Source organism: Wickerhamomyces ciferrii, contig 00040 (genome assembly GCF_000313485.1).
Source record: "Wickerhamomyces ciferrii WGS project CAIF00000000 data, strain NRRL Y-1031 F-60-10, contig 00040, whole genome shotgun sequence".
Taxonomy (NCBI): Eukaryota; Fungi; Ascomycota; class Saccharomycetes; order Phaffomycetales; family Wickerhamomycetaceae; genus Hansenula; species Hansenula ciferrii.
This window is the reverse complement of record NW_011887700.1, coordinates 178,334-193,396: the sequence shown is the minus strand read 5'-3', so window position 1 is coordinate 193,396 and position 15,063 is coordinate 178,334. Positions and strand designations below refer to the sequence as shown.

Genomic DNA, 15,063 nt, shown 5'->3' with positions numbered 1-15,063 from the left:
ACATTGCAACTTTCTTGAAAAAAAAATTAGATGAAAAAATTGGTCATACATGGCATGTTATAGTTGGTAAAAATTTTGGTAGTTATGTTACTCATGAACAAGGTAATTTTATTTATTTTTATATTGGTCCTTTAGCCTTCTTGATATTTAAAACTAGTTAAGTAAAGTGGTGGTAGTGGTGGTGCTTTGTGGCTACGATATATGATGCAAAATAATTGAATATATGTGTATTTTTATGAGTTGTATGGAATTGTAGGAGATGGTGTATTTTAATGAGTTGTATACAATTGTAGGAGATGGTACTTTTTATTCAATTATTATACCATTGGAAATTGGATCAAATTTAATTAAATCATCATCTAATTTCTTTTTAAAAATTTGATTCTTTGCAATTAACTCATCATGTTTTTTCATAACTTCATTATAATCATTATTCAATATTGAATCATTAAAAATTGAATTCATTAAAGTATTTAAATTTTTCTCCATAGTAAAATTCAAATCATTTAAATTTTCAAATTTATTTTTAATTAATTCATATTTATTTGTTTGATCATATAATCTATTTTCAAAAAATTTACTTAAATTTGTTATATTATTAATTAATTCATCTTGACCTTTTTGAGAATTTAATGAATTTGTTAATTTTTCAATTTCAACTTTTAGATTCATTAATTCTTCTTCATTATTATTAGTTTGAACTTCATCAATATTTAATTTGGCATTTAATTTAACTTTTTTAGCAATAGTAGCATATCTTAATGTTGATAAAGTTTCTTCATAATCACAAGGTGATATACATGCAATCATTGCAGTTTTACTATTCCCACCTAAACTTTCTTTTAAAATCCAAGTTAATATAGAATCTCTATATGGTGGTTTTTGTCCATCAGATAATGCAGATATAACTCTTCCTAAAGTTGTTAAAGATTTATTTATTTGAGTACCTTCTTTTAATCTAACACCTGTGGCACCCGTGGAACTTGTTCTTTCAGACCCGGCAAGATCAACTAATCTTAAACATGATGATTTTTCTTTAATTAATTCTTCATTTGAATTAAATTCAGTTGTTCTAATATTTATTGTGAAAACTGCATGAGATCTTGAGGATTGGTCATTCATTTTGGTGGAAGCTGTTGTTCTATTTCCATTACCCATATCCATATATTTTTGGAAATCTTGATAAGATTCTATAGGGAATTCAATCAATTGATCAACATAAGGACCTGTCAATGGATTTTCTCTAACTCTAAGAGGTTTATCATTTTTCCCTAAAAGATCTTTAACTTGTTCATTATAAATTTCAAAATATGATACTTTAACCTGTGTTTTAATTTTAATATCCATCTTACTAATCTCTTGGAACAAATCATTACAAGTTCTTGGAATTATACCAGGATTTAATTCATTACCCATCATTGTAAATGATTTACCTGAACCTGTTTGACCATAAGCGAAAATACATGTATTATAACCATTCAAAGTATGATCCAGTATTTCTTTACCTATCAAATCATAAGTATCCAATTGTGATTTAAAATGTGGATCTGATTCATTTGTAGACCATATGGAATGATCAAATGTGAATATTTTATCATTATTATCATCAATATTAGCACCATTCTTTATAGGACTTGAAAATTCCATAGGATTTGGATTATGAAGTTGTGTGTTATTACCATTCATCTTGACAAGGATTTGAGAGTCCAGTTCAATTTCACGAGATAATTTGGGACGTACTCTGACAAGTACTTTAACATTTGATTTATCAACATTTTGATCTTTTGTATTTGATCTTATAGGAGAAGATGGAGAAGATGAAGTAGATGGAACTTGAGCCGGTGCTTTCAATTCTGGTATCTGATTCTTGTGATTCTGATTCTTTTTGGCCATTGTATTGTATTCTTTGTATTCTGTCAATGGTTTTTTAGTTGTTTTTAGTGGTTTCACATTCTTTTTGTTTTTGTTTTGATTTCGTTTGTTTACTTTTCAAAGAACTTCACGAAAATGAAAAACTCATACAAAACTCATACAAAAGATCAAGATCAAGACAATCAAAAGGTTTAAAAGACAATGGGCAGAACATCTACAATCTATCAATACGACAAAGACACTCGTCAACAAATACTAAACTACGGCTCTGATTCCACTTCTCATTTAATTTTCATTCATGGAGGTGCTTGGAGAGATCCAAATAATACTCATCATGATATCGATCAATTATTAAAATATTTACCACAAAATATTTCAATTTGGAGTATAGATTATAGATTGAGTCCACAAGTTAAACATCCAGTACATGAACAAGATGTTATTTTAGCCCTAGAGAAAATTCATCAATTGATTGAAGAAAAACATGGTTCTATAGAAGGACGAAAGATTAGTCTTATGGGTCATTCTGCTGGTGTAAGTTTAGCTCTAAGAACATTTGATCAAGTTCCAAAATTAAAAATTAATAAGTTAATCTTATTAGATGGGATTTATGATCTAACGAAATTAATTGAAGAATATCCAGACTATCAAGGCTTTGTAAATGAAGCATTTGATAATTATCAAGATGTAAGTTTCTTGACAAGTGATCAATTAAACAATGTTAATATTCATGTTTTCCAATCTTATAATGATGAATTATTATCCAAGACCCAAACTGAATGGTTTTTAGATCAATTACATCAAAAAGGGATTGATTATACTTATACTTTGGGAAATTTTGGAAAACATGAAGATGTTTATCAAAATGAAAAGATTGCATCGTATATAACATCATTGTATTAAAGAACAGACATAAGGTATGAAATTATTTATTTTGTATATTCTTTATTATATAGGTTATAATCTATTGAATCCAAATTTCTTTACCATTTGTTTCCATAAATTTACCTAATTTAACAACGTTTTCATCCCAATTAATTAATCTTTGTTTCATATTTTCAATTTGTTCTTTATTAATAATTCTTGGTTGAACCCAATTTATTGAAATTGATTGATTAATTTGATCAATTGAACCTTTTAATAAACCTAAACTTAAAGCTCTCATAACTAAATGTTCAACTTCATCAATTTGTAAATATGTAACTTTTGAAACTTCTTCAAATGTTATAGTTCTTATAGATTTACTGAAAACTAATTCAACTAATGTCATTAAACAAATTTTTTGTCTCAAAAAAGATTCTGAATTTTTCAAAATTGGAACTTTTTCTAAATTAACTAGGATTTTGGAAAAAGAATTAATTGAACCACTATTTAATGCATATAATAATTCAATAATCCATTGATATGAACCATTTTCAAGTGTTTTCAAAATTGGATGTGTTAATAATTCACCAAAATTATAAATTTTATCAGCTAATAATGCACTAATACTTAATTCATAAGCTAATTTTTGTTGTTCAACTAAAGTTAAATCTTCATTAATTTGTAAAGTTGATAAATATAATAAACTTTGATAATAAAAATTATTATAATCTGATTTAATTTTAAAATATTCTGAATTTGTTGAAAAAAATGATTGATTAATTTTTAAATCAATTGAATCAAATTTATCTAATTTCGAGGTAATATCATCTAAAAATTCTCTTGCTTCAATTTCTTTACCTAATCTTAAATTTAATCTTGCAATTTCTATATTAATGAAAATTAAAGCTTGTTCTTTATCAACATTATCTTGAGATTCTAAATCTTTTTGTAATGAAGTTAAATATTCCAAAGATTCATTTGAATTTTCTAAATTATTAATTGATAATAATAAAAATTGAACTAATTTTAATTGATTTATATTGGTTTTAAAATTTGAAATAAAATTATTATATAATCTTAATTTAATTTTATTTGATAATGGGTTTTTATAAAAAATATCTAATGATTCAGTTAATTGATGCCATAATTTACGTTGATATAAATCTTCAAAAGTATAAAATAATGGTGATAAATTTGGATCTGCTTCTGAACGTAAAGTTGCAAGTATTCCTGGGATGTCGTTATCAAATGAGGACATATTGTGATTGATCAATTGGGTTTAATTGAATTGAATTGAGGTGGTCTGATTAGTTTCAAATGTTGATGTTGTTCAATTGTTTTTGGTGGCAATTTGAATTTTCGATTTCTTGAATTTCTACAAAAATCGCGAAAACATTTGAACATGGGAAAATTGACAGACTGTGATTATGTAATCAATATAAGTAAATTAATTCAATTATGAATGATTTCTCATTTGATATTACTTCAAATCATTTGATCTAGTTATATATGTGCTCACTGGTTTCTTCTACATCACATCCCTTTTTAAATGACCTTTATATGAACATAACTAATACACATTGAAAAAAAAACCAAAAGCAATTATTCCCATTAATTCTAAACTTTTTATTTATATTCATCCTTATCTTTTCCAAGTTTATCTTTTTGGTTTAGAAAATTCAACTTGTAAAATCAATGAATGATAACCTCTACCATTAAGAGCTTCCATAGCTCTTTGAGCAGCAGATTCAGTATGGAATTGAACAAATGCCAAACCTTTAGATCTACCAGTTTCTCTATTTCTAACAATATTAACTCTTGCCAAAGGACCGAAATTAGCAAATAATTCATTTCTAATCATTTGTTCTGTAACGATTTCATTTAATTGAGAAACTCTTAATGTATTTGAATCATCACGATCTCCTCTCTTTTCAGGTTCAATACCTGCAGCTCTATTACGTATATGTAATGGAACATATTTACCTGCAGCAGCAGCACTTGCTGAAGCACCAGCAGCACCAGAAGCACCAGAATCTTCAGGAGCTGGAGAACCACTAGCACCACCACCAATAGCAGGATCACCACCAAGAGTTTCTTTATGAGGACATTTAGCAGTATAATGTGCACCACCACAAGTTCTACATTTAATACGTTGATAAGTATTAGTTTTAGCAGCTTCTTGAGCGGATTTTTCTTCTTCTTCTTTTTCTAATGCCTTCCATGCAGTACCTAATCTTAAATAAACAGGTTCACCAACTTGTGTAGTTCTAAAATCAGGACCAGGAGCAGCATTTTTTTCAGCTCCGAATTTTGCCCATTTTTTTCTTTTAGCAACTTCTTTATTAACAGTTTCTTTTACAATAACTTCTTTAACTTTTTGTGTTATTTTAACTTTTTTACCTTCAGTATTTAATCTAAATGAAGTTATAGTTTTAGTACCATCTGAATTTGTTTTCACTATTGGTTCTTGAGAATCTTGTGGTTCATCATCAGCCCATTGACTAATTTTTCTGGGAATGAATTGTTAGTAAATCAACAAAAAAAAAGACAAGCACAACAAAATCACCACTTACGGTTCTATATCAGTCATTTTCTCAAATCAACGTCTTAATTATAATAAAATCCCAATCAATTGTCACAATCTTTCAATTTCGACACTGTTAATATTTCAAATTTTTTATTTTTATTGAAATATTCGCGTTGAAAAGTCCGGGAAACCCTCTTAACTATGGTGGAGTTGGTAAACACAACATCTGTCATTTGTTTTACGTGTCATTTTATTATTATGTATACGGAATTGTTTTATACCCGTTGAAAAGTGTTTAGAATTATACCACGGTTGAGAATTTGAATGGTTGTTTAATTGTGTGTGTTTTTGCTTTATTGGTGGCGTATTGAAGAGTGTATTTGATTGTATACTGGGTTTATTTAAAAAAGATTTTACTATAGGCATAAAGGGTTCATAGGTTCAAAGGTTCATTTAGCATTCCTATTGTTACATATTTGAAAAAAAGCAAGGGTCCCATAATGACTGATAATTCTACATTAAGTGGATCATCTTACTTAAGTTCTTCACCTCCAACTTCAACAACTTCATCTGGTTCTTCCAAATTAAAGAAAAAGCTATTTAAAGGGTTATTTAGTGGTCATGGCCATGGTAATAATAGTTCTAATAATAGTTCAAATAGTGATCATCCAGGAAGAAATCGTTCTGCAACAACAAGTACAGAATTTTATCAAGATGATGAGGAATTTTCAAGTGAAGATGAAAAATCAATTGATTTAAATTCTTATTCTGCTACAATAACTCCATTATGTTTTAAACATAATTCAAAATCAAACAAGAGAGAAATTGCTAAAAATTTAACAGAAAAATTACAAATTATTGATGATGAAGATTTTGAAAAATATCTAATTCAACCAAAATATATTAAAAATTTTAGAAAATGTGTTAAACCTGCAATTATTTGTAAAAGATTATTTCTTGCTCAAGAATTAAATCAAAATGATAACAATAATCCAAGTGATCCAAGTACTCCAGATTTAGTTGTTGATGAATTTATAAAATCTGATGGATTCCAAAATGATACTGATCAAAATGATTCACCTAAAAAGGCAATTTATGCAATGAAGTTTAGTCCAGATGGGAAATTTTTAGCAAGTGCTGGGAAAGGTAATATTATCAAGATTTGGAAAGTTATTGCATCACCATTAGATAGAATGGAACAAAGTAGTACACCATCTACCAATGGATTTCAAGGTTTAAATTTAAATGATTTAGAAAATGATCATGATACCAAAAAGACAATGTATGCATCAGTTTTCCAAGATGTTCCATATAGAATTTTCTCAGGTCATCAACATGATATATTATCATTAGATTGGAGTAAAAATAATTTTCTTTTATCAAGTTCAATGGACAAGACTGTGAAATTATGGAATGTAAATCAATCAAATTGTTTAAGAACTTATACACATGGAGATTTTGTTCCATCAATTAAATTCCATCCAACAGATGATCGATTTTTTCTTAGTGGATGTTTAGATCATAAAGTTAGATTATGGTCTATATTGGATAATGAAGTTAGTTATGAATTTGATTGTAAAAATTTAGTTACAGCAGTTAGTTTTACACCTAATGGGAATTTAACAATTGCAGGTACTTTTAATGGGAATTTATATTTTCTAGATACAAAAAATTTAGAGCTTCGACATTCTTTAGTTATTAATCAGAAAAAAAACAATAATAATGGCTCAAAAGTTACAGGGATTGAAACTTTTTTCGATAAAGATGATGTTAAAGTGCTTATAACAACAAATGATTCCAGAATAAGATTATTATCATTAAGACAACGTCAATTAATTGAATATTTTAAAGGTTTAGAAAATAATAGTTCACAAATCATTGCTACTGTGTCAGAAGATAAGAAATATATTATATCAGGTTCAGAAAATCATTGGGTTTATATATGGAAAAATCATAAAGATGAAAATGATGATTTATCAAAATTGAAAACTTCAAATAATTTTAAAAAATTAATTAATCATGATAAAAAAAAACGTAAAGATTATACTTCATTCCATGCACATCATTCAGTTGTTACATGTGCATTAATTGCTCCATCAGGTACAGCAAAAGCTTTATCACTTTCAAATGATTATATTTATGAATTAAATACAGAATTTTATAAAGCTGCAGATAATTTAAATGATGCTGAAGATATTTATGATCATGATCATAGTTTTTATGAAGATTCATTAATTAAAGAAGATATGATTGGTAGTGTAATAGTTACATCAGATGATACTGGATTAATTCGTGTTTTTAGACAAGATTTTTCTTCAACAGTACGTAAATTATTAATTGAAGAGAAGAATAAAAAGGCAAAACCTGAATTGATTCCATCAGGTTTAAATTCATCAGATCATAGAACAGTTTTCTTGCATAAGGGATTAAATCGTTCAAATAGTTCAAATCTTTCCAAGGCAACAAAGAATTATAACAAGACATTGAATACTCATACACAAGGTTCCAAATCAGGTTATACATCAGGTTCAGTATCTGGGAATAGATCAAGAAGTGGGACTTTAGATTCTAATAAAGGTATTAACGTTGCAGCATTAAACCAACAATTATTAAATCATAAGAATAATCATTTAATTTGTGATGTTTGTAATAGTGAAAAGTTTAAAGTTACTAAAACTGGGAATTCTTCAGAAATTGGTATTTTCTGTACAGATTGTGGTAATCAATTGAATACATAGTGGGACATAAATATAAAACAAGTATATATAGGTTAATATTCGGCATAATAAAGAGACATATGGAAAGAGAAGAACAGACCAAAATTGTAAACAACACCTTGAACTCATGAGATGTCAATAAATCATCAGATGTACTTAATTATTTGTTATTTGTTAGCATTTCACTGATTTTTGACATGTTCCTTAACGGAATTTGATAACCGAAACCGGTAAAAATCTTGTGTCCGTTATCAGGCATCTTTGAAAAAAGTGAAAAGTTAAACGGTTTCAAGATCTATTATCTTTAATACTCTTTATTGAAGTTTATTCTCATAGTTCAAGTGTTCAAGAGCTGGGTGTATGATGTCCAAGGAAGTCAAGGAAGTCAAAGCTGAGAAATCAGCATCTCAAAAAATCAGTACTGCTGGTGGATTCATAGCAGGTGGATTAGCAGCATGTGGTGCTGTTACATTTACAAATCCAATTGAATTAGTCAAAACAAGAATGCAATTACAAGGTGAATTATCTCATAGTAATCAAGCAAAAGTTTATAAGAATCCTATTCAAGCCTTGGGGAAAATTTATTCAAATGAAGGTATAAAAGGTGTTCAAAAAGGTCTTGTATGTGCTTATATTTATCAAATTGGTTTAAATGGTTGTAGATTAGGACTTTATGAACCAAGTCGAAATATATTAAATAGTGTTTTTTATCCAAGTCAAGATCCTCATAGTGTGCAAAATGTTCCAATTAATGTTGCTGCTGGTGCTTTGTCAGGTATTGCAGGTGCTATTATTGGATCACCATTATTTTTAATTAAGACTCGTATGCAATCTTATTCAACAAAAATTGCAATTGGTGAACAAACTCATTATAAAAATTTCTTGGATGGTCTTGTATCTATTTATTCTAAAGAAGGTGGTATTCCAGGTTTATTCCGTGGTGTTGATGCTGCAATTATTAGAACAGGTATGGGTTCATCAGTTCAATTACCAATTTATAATTATCTTAAACAATTTTTACAAAAAAATGAAATAGTTTCAGAAGGTGCAGGATTACATTTAATTTCAAGTACATTTGCAGGGTTTGGTGTTGGTATTGTTATGAATCCAGGTGATGTTGTCTTAACACGTATGTATAATCAAAAAGGTGATTTATATAAAGGTCCAATTGATTGTTTTATTAAAACAATTAAATATGAAGGTGTTTTTGCATTATATAAAGGGTTTGGTGCTCAATTATTAAGAATTGCTCCTCATACTATCTTAACTTTAACTTTTATGGAACAAACTATGAAATTAATGCAAACTGTTGAACAGAGATTTTTAGCATAATTGGAATTATAAAAGCATAGCGTTATTACAGGATAATAATTATGAGAAGATGGATGAGCAAAGCTGGAAAACTGGGGAGTTGATATATACAAAATGATAGAATTACAATATAGATAATACAATACAAAAATATAATATTAATTTGAAGATAAATGCTTGTAAATTCACCTGTAATTCTTTGCGTAAGGCTCGATTTAACATTCATTATCTACATCAAACATATCAAAATGACAAAAATGAATATCTTCATATACTAATTTCATCTGTGAATTAAACCTCAAAGTTAATTAAGATCTCAACAGAATTGAAAATTGATAATGAAAAGTGTGTGTATAGATTAATCAGTAGATCTATTCAATTGTGAACAGAACTTTGAACTATGTCTTAATGACTTGACATTGAAAACCAAAAGTCTACTGTTAATTGATATTCCAAAAACATTCAATGAAGCTAAGCAAGATCCCGAATGGTCTGAAGCTATGCTTGAGGAAATAAAAAACCTTATTAGATTGTGTCATAGACGTAAAAACCAGGTGGCATTCAACATTAAGAGTGATTGATCGAGCGAACAAATACACCGTCTGACATCCTCAAACATCTCAAAAAAACTTTTTTTTTCATGACGGTGAATCTATTGATGAAATAATTTCAGTTTAACTTTCAATGTTGTAATAAATAAAACTTCCAGAATCAAGATTCATGATTGATTAGGGTAAGTATTATATAAGCGATCATCATCATATATAATATATCGTATTATACTAACGTCGATGGGTTTGAGTTTATGATTAACATTAGATCTTAAAGCCAATGAATATTTCGATATGAGTTTCGATTGAATACTTGGATAGCCATTCATCAAATCGATTATTGGCAAGCTAATCATCTATATATACTACATCAAACATCAACAGTTCAATCTTTAATCAAAATAATTCAATATACTCATGTATTAATCTCATCTACCTCCAGCTTTTGAAGCCTCTTAATAGAATGAAAGAACAATAATGAATATATATAACCTCTTAAATTAATGTAATATCATCATATTATTTATATAGACGAATATTAACATTAGAATTTTGAAGGGCAACATCTGAAGTTTCCTGAACCATTCAATTGTTGAACAATTTAGGTACTATTTGGCAAAGACATATTGATTAAATAACACTAGCCAAAACCAATCACAATAATTGTGCTACCATTTATAACGTTAGTAAACCAGTATAACGAATTACAGAGTATTGAATAATGATTGAAAACGGTTTACTGAAATTTTTGATTTTTATCCTTTTTTTTTTCCATAGATTACATAACAAGTTTTATACGTATAATTCGACCAATTATATATAACTTCTTCATATCATAAAAACTACAAACAAATTATTCGATTACATTCATCCCTTTAAGAACTAATACAAGATTAAAACACATCATGCTCAATTAATCCCTAGATTTATGCTTTTCATCTGTTTCAAAGTAATGCTCATCAACAAACTTTTCAAAGTCCCTCTTTATTCTAAGTTGATCATCATCCACACTCCAAAAATTATTGAAATAAAACTTGTTGTCTTTATAAAACATATGATCCATTTCAAAATCATAAAGATTGATACCAGCGTTATGCAAATTCTTCCATTGAACCTTTCCAGCATTGAATTCAGATCTAGATGATGGTTTATTGTCAATAATATCCATTACTATAAAGTTCGCACAAAAGAAATATGTTTCATCAATTTCCAACTTCAAATTCCCACTTTTAATCACATTAAATTTATTTATTTGTGATTTATTCAGTTTATTAAACTGATCGATAGTTTGCAGAGCTTTCAATTGATTATTAAACATATTTTTGAAGTCACCAATACAGTCTTTAATTTCCATTGTTTGATCTTCTCTAAAGTTTGAAATAGAGAATCTTACAGGATCAAAAATCAACATTAATACTCTTTGGTTTGCACCACCATTCAAATTCAAATCAAACAATTGGTTGATGAGCTTTTTGGTCAATTTTAAAACTTGTGGCTCAAGTTCATTATGAACATTCTCAATGGTTAAATCGTTTAATTGACTTTGATCAATTGAATATGAATCAAAATTTATGGATTCTTGGTAATTTGCACCACACCAGACTTTAAGAGCTTCAACAAACTCTCCAGATGATTTTAAAAGACAATGTTTCAAAAGACATAAATTCTCATTTTTCAATTTAACGTTTTCAGGTGAAAGCTTTGCTTCAGAGTACAAAATTCCTAATAGGACTGATTTGAAAGTTGGATCACTTGAAGTAATATCAGTTAAATAATACTCAATAGGAAATCTACTATTTGATGGATCTTTCAAATAGTTATCAAATTCTGGTGAATCCCATTGAATAATAAATATGCAGACATTAAATCCATCTAATAAAACACCTATACTTACTTCTGCTGCTATCATTCCACCACAAATTTCATAAAAAAAAAGGTTCAAAGTTTTGTGATGGTAAATTTTTGAAAATTTCTGCTATATTATATGCCTTGAATTCAATAACACATAGGTTTAAACGTTCTTCAAAGCTAGATAATGTTTTTGAAATCACCAAACTGGGGAAAACATCGAATTCCTCAGTTTTAGTCAAAGAATATTCATTTGAAATTACTTTAGGTGATTTATGAAATGGTTTAAATATGGGAAGCTTTTCTAATTTTTGAAGGTTTACAACTAATAAATTTGCTTTTTGAAATACCAACATGTTAATGATTTTAGCAACTGGATCTATAAATTTGTTTTGAAACCATGAACCAATTGAAATTTCTCCTAAATATTGTCGATCCACATCAGAAGAGCCAAAGCAAATATCATGTACACTAAGCTTCATAATAAAAGCGTTGAGTTTCATCAAAGAATACCGAGTATCTGTTTCCCTTTGAAAATTGAGAAAACAATTACCTTTATCAAAAGCTTCTTGAATACTCTCTAAGATTGTATTGATATTTACATTTTCAAAATTTGTTGAATTCAATAAATCATCCTTCAAAATCAACCTTTTTAAACAATTTTTACTTGGTTGTGCTTGTACAACATTCTCGTTATATTTAGTCTTGAATCCAATTCTTTTGGTGATGTTCAAATTTGGAATTGACAATATATTAATCACTGAAAGTTTAGCTATTGCACAGATTTCACAGCTATTTCTTATACCGGTAGTAGTCACAAGTTCGATACAATAATATTCAAAAACATGTTTCCCTAAAAATTCAATATTGCCTACCAATGCTTCTAAATTGCTCATAGATTTAACCTCTTTATAATCAAAACTGATAATGACACCATTATCAGCTGTAAGACAGTCATTTATTCTTTTTATTGTGTCACAATAGTTGTATTCTTTTAAACATTGTAAATTCAAATTGATTTCTTTGAAAGGTATTAAAAATCTAGAGTCTAACCCCTTTATAGCGGTTTCGTAAAACCAAAGGTCATCATCAATAAGAGACATAGTTTCCAGTGTACACTACAAGAAATTATAAGTAGCAATAATCGATAAGGCCTTCAAAATTGTTAAATTTAAAAGATGAGAATATAATACTTTTTTGACAGATCTAGTGTCAATATGTTTCAATTAGACACAATTGCGCATATAGTACTATAGATTCTTTAATATAATCCGATAGATATTCTATAAACCTATAAATAGAAGCTTTTAATTAAAAGGTTCTCAATTTTTAGTCATTGTTTCCAACCAACAAATAACAAGTACGACATCATACAGTATATTACAAGCCATTTTTGAAAAAGAATGAAAATCTCATTTATTAATCAGTTCATCTGTAGAATCAACCAGTTATGTATATATACCAGTCTCAACAGAATGGAAAAGCTAATTTGAGATATATAATTTGATAAATGCTTCAACTTTCAAAATTCTTTGATCAAGTACAAGTTGATATAAGCATTGACTTCTATAATTGAATTTTGATCAAGTAGCATTTTATAGTTATGTCAGCATATTCATACACGAGTTTATACATATCCCTAGCGTAATAGACGAATATGGCCCCTTAAAAACGTTCACCGGATTCTCATTAGAACGACAAATGAGTCAAATCAAGGAGAAATAATTAGCCAGAAACCAGAGAAACAAGTTTGTTTAAAGGGTGAAGAATTTTGAAAATTTCATGAAAAATTAAAATTACAATTCTTACTAAGCAGATGAGTGCAAGTACCCAATATCACCAACATCAGAGCAAATAAACAATATACACGCTCTAAGAGGGTTAATGGTATAATCAATTGATCCATTAAATATGACAAACAAACTTGAAATGTTTCCATTGGAGATCAAAGTCCTACTCCTTGAACGATTCTTGGTTGAAACAAATGATATATTGAACTATTTACAGGTTGTTCCTTCAATGAATTATTATTTCAAAGCTAATTTCAAAGTGGTTAGTGATGAAATCAACCAAAGAAAATATAATAAGCTTCCTGAAGGTTGTTTAATATCCTATGATGATTTTGAGGATTTACTCAAAGCATTGAGTAAACATCAAATGTTTAAGGGTATTGTCTTGATGGAATTTTATGAATATATTGAGGATTTTCAACAATTAGAACCTGATTATAAGTTATATAGGGTGGCACATGAACGAACGAAATTCAGATATACATTTTATGGATCTTTTTTTGACGATGGTTGTTCATATAAGTTAACTGAAATAACCCAGAATTTTTGCCATTTTGATCCATATCATAAAACATCTCATATTAACTTCCCTGATATTATAATATATTCTCCAGAAGGCCACTTACCAAATACAGAAATTGAGATTAATTTTTTAACTTTGAAAACAGCTCTATATGAAGTACCCAAAGAGAATAGTCAAACTTTTGATTTCAATATCATGTATTGTACAGCACTAAAATCTTTAAATCTTTTAGATTTACATGATGGATTCATATTCCCCAAATCATTTATGTTTCCTAAGAACTTAAAACTTTCTACATTTCATAGTTCATATAATATGGAATACACATCACAATGGTTATTCAAACCCCAACGGGTTCAAAATTTAGAACACTTATCTCTTGAAGATTCAAGAAATATGAATCCAAAAACCATTTCAATAATTGATGTGAATTTCCCAAAAATGAAAGAATTCAAAGTGAACTGCTACAAACCAAGGTATAAATCTTCCATAATTTTCCAAAAATTTAAAGCAGACTTATTGGAAAATTTTAGTATATCTTCATCAAATGCTGATGTAAAAATTGATGACTTCAGGGCACAAAATATCAAGAATTTTACAATATTAGCAAATTCTTGTACCATTGAAAATTTAGAAGAACCTATCAATATGGATAGCTTCAAAATTTATGTGAATATGCAATATAACGGTCAATCCATTAAAAAGAGAAAACTCAATAAGGTTAATGCATGTCAAAATTAAAATAGTTGATCATTAAAAATTACAATATTTCATCATCAACTGGACCATTTTCAGAAAGCATATACCCATAATTAACGTTGAAATTACTCAAAATAAAGAAACCTCAAGTATCCTTCGAAGGACTAGAAATAATACCTTTTAAAGGTTTGAAAAATGTTGATGTTAAATTTGTTTACAAATTATAAAAAGACTCATAGTTGAAATTTTTATGATAATTTGGTTAATGGGGCAAGTACGATGTAGAGATTACTTCACAAGTAACAGTCATACTCAACGCCCAAGGCTTCAGTCATGAAGCTAAAAATCTAACTTGACCTCA

At 28.1% G+C, this 15,063-nt stretch overlaps 8 protein-coding genes across 8 annotated transcripts; 4 read left to right on the top strand and 4 right to left on the bottom strand.

Moving 5' to 3' along the window:
* Nucleotides 1-306: 306 nt before the first annotated feature.
* BN7_1873 (Kinesin-like protein) lies at nucleotides 307-1,893 on the bottom strand (the record flags this gene model as incomplete). Its single annotated transcript, XM_011277568.1, has 1 exon — nucleotides 307-1,893. One exon carries the CDS (start codon nucleotides 1,891-1,893, stop codon nucleotides 307-309), a length of 1,587 nt encoding a protein of 528 aa, XP_011275870.1.
* A 180-nt stretch (nucleotides 1,894-2,073) lies between these two features.
* Nucleotides 2,074-2,775, top strand: BNA7 (arylformamidase; the record flags this gene model as incomplete). The annotated part of the gene is made up of 1 exon (XM_011277567.1): nucleotides 2,074-2,775. The coding sequence occupies one exon, from the start codon at nucleotides 2,074-2,076 to the stop codon at nucleotides 2,773-2,775; it is 702 nt and encodes a 233-aa protein (XP_011275869.1).
* A 61-nt stretch (nucleotides 2,776-2,836) lies between these two features.
* RPN9 (proteasome regulatory particle lid subunit RPN9) lies at nucleotides 2,837-3,994 on the bottom strand (the record flags this gene model as incomplete). The annotated part of the gene is made up of 1 exon (XM_011277566.1): nucleotides 2,837-3,994. The coding sequence occupies one exon, from the start codon at nucleotides 3,992-3,994 to the stop codon at nucleotides 2,837-2,839; it is 1,158 nt and encodes a 385-aa protein (XP_011275868.1).
* Nucleotides 3,995-4,393: 399 nt separating this feature from the next.
* TIF35 (translation initiation factor eIF3 core subunit g) lies at nucleotides 4,394-5,326 on the bottom strand (the record flags this gene model as incomplete). The annotated part of the gene is made up of 2 exons (XM_011277565.1): nucleotides 4,394-5,150; nucleotides 5,310-5,326. 2 exons carry the CDS (start codon nucleotides 5,324-5,326, stop codon nucleotides 4,394-4,396), a joined length of 774 nt encoding a protein of 257 aa, XP_011275867.1.
* Nucleotides 5,327-5,763: 437 nt separating this feature from the next.
* Nucleotides 5,764-8,001, top strand: BN7_1869 (WD40 repeat domain-containing protein; the record flags this gene model as incomplete). The annotated part of the gene is made up of 1 exon (XM_011277564.1): nucleotides 5,764-8,001. One exon carries the CDS (start codon nucleotides 5,764-5,766, stop codon nucleotides 7,999-8,001), a length of 2,238 nt encoding a protein of 745 aa, XP_011275866.1.
* Nucleotides 8,002-8,340: 339 nt separating this feature from the next.
* Nucleotides 8,341-9,312, top strand: OAC1 (Oac1p; the record flags this gene model as incomplete). The annotated part of the gene is made up of 1 exon (XM_011277563.1): nucleotides 8,341-9,312. One exon carries the CDS (start codon nucleotides 8,341-8,343, stop codon nucleotides 9,310-9,312), a length of 972 nt encoding a protein of 323 aa, XP_011275865.1.
* A 1,443-nt stretch (nucleotides 9,313-10,755) lies between these two features.
* BN7_1867 (uncharacterized protein) lies at nucleotides 10,756-13,081 on the bottom strand (the record flags this gene model as incomplete). The annotated part of the gene is made up of 3 exons (XM_011277562.1): nucleotides 10,756-11,744; nucleotides 11,848-12,808; nucleotides 13,055-13,081. 3 exons carry the CDS (start codon nucleotides 13,079-13,081, stop codon nucleotides 10,756-10,758), a joined length of 1,977 nt encoding a protein of 658 aa, XP_011275864.1.
* Nucleotides 13,082-13,601: 520 nt separating this feature from the next.
* On the top strand, nucleotides 13,602-14,744 carry BN7_1866 (tRNA pseudouridine synthase; the record flags this gene model as incomplete). Its single annotated transcript, XM_011277561.1, has 1 exon — nucleotides 13,602-14,744. One exon carries the CDS (start codon nucleotides 13,602-13,604, stop codon nucleotides 14,742-14,744), a length of 1,143 nt encoding a protein of 380 aa, XP_011275863.1.
* Nucleotides 14,745-15,063: the final 319 nt, after the last annotated feature.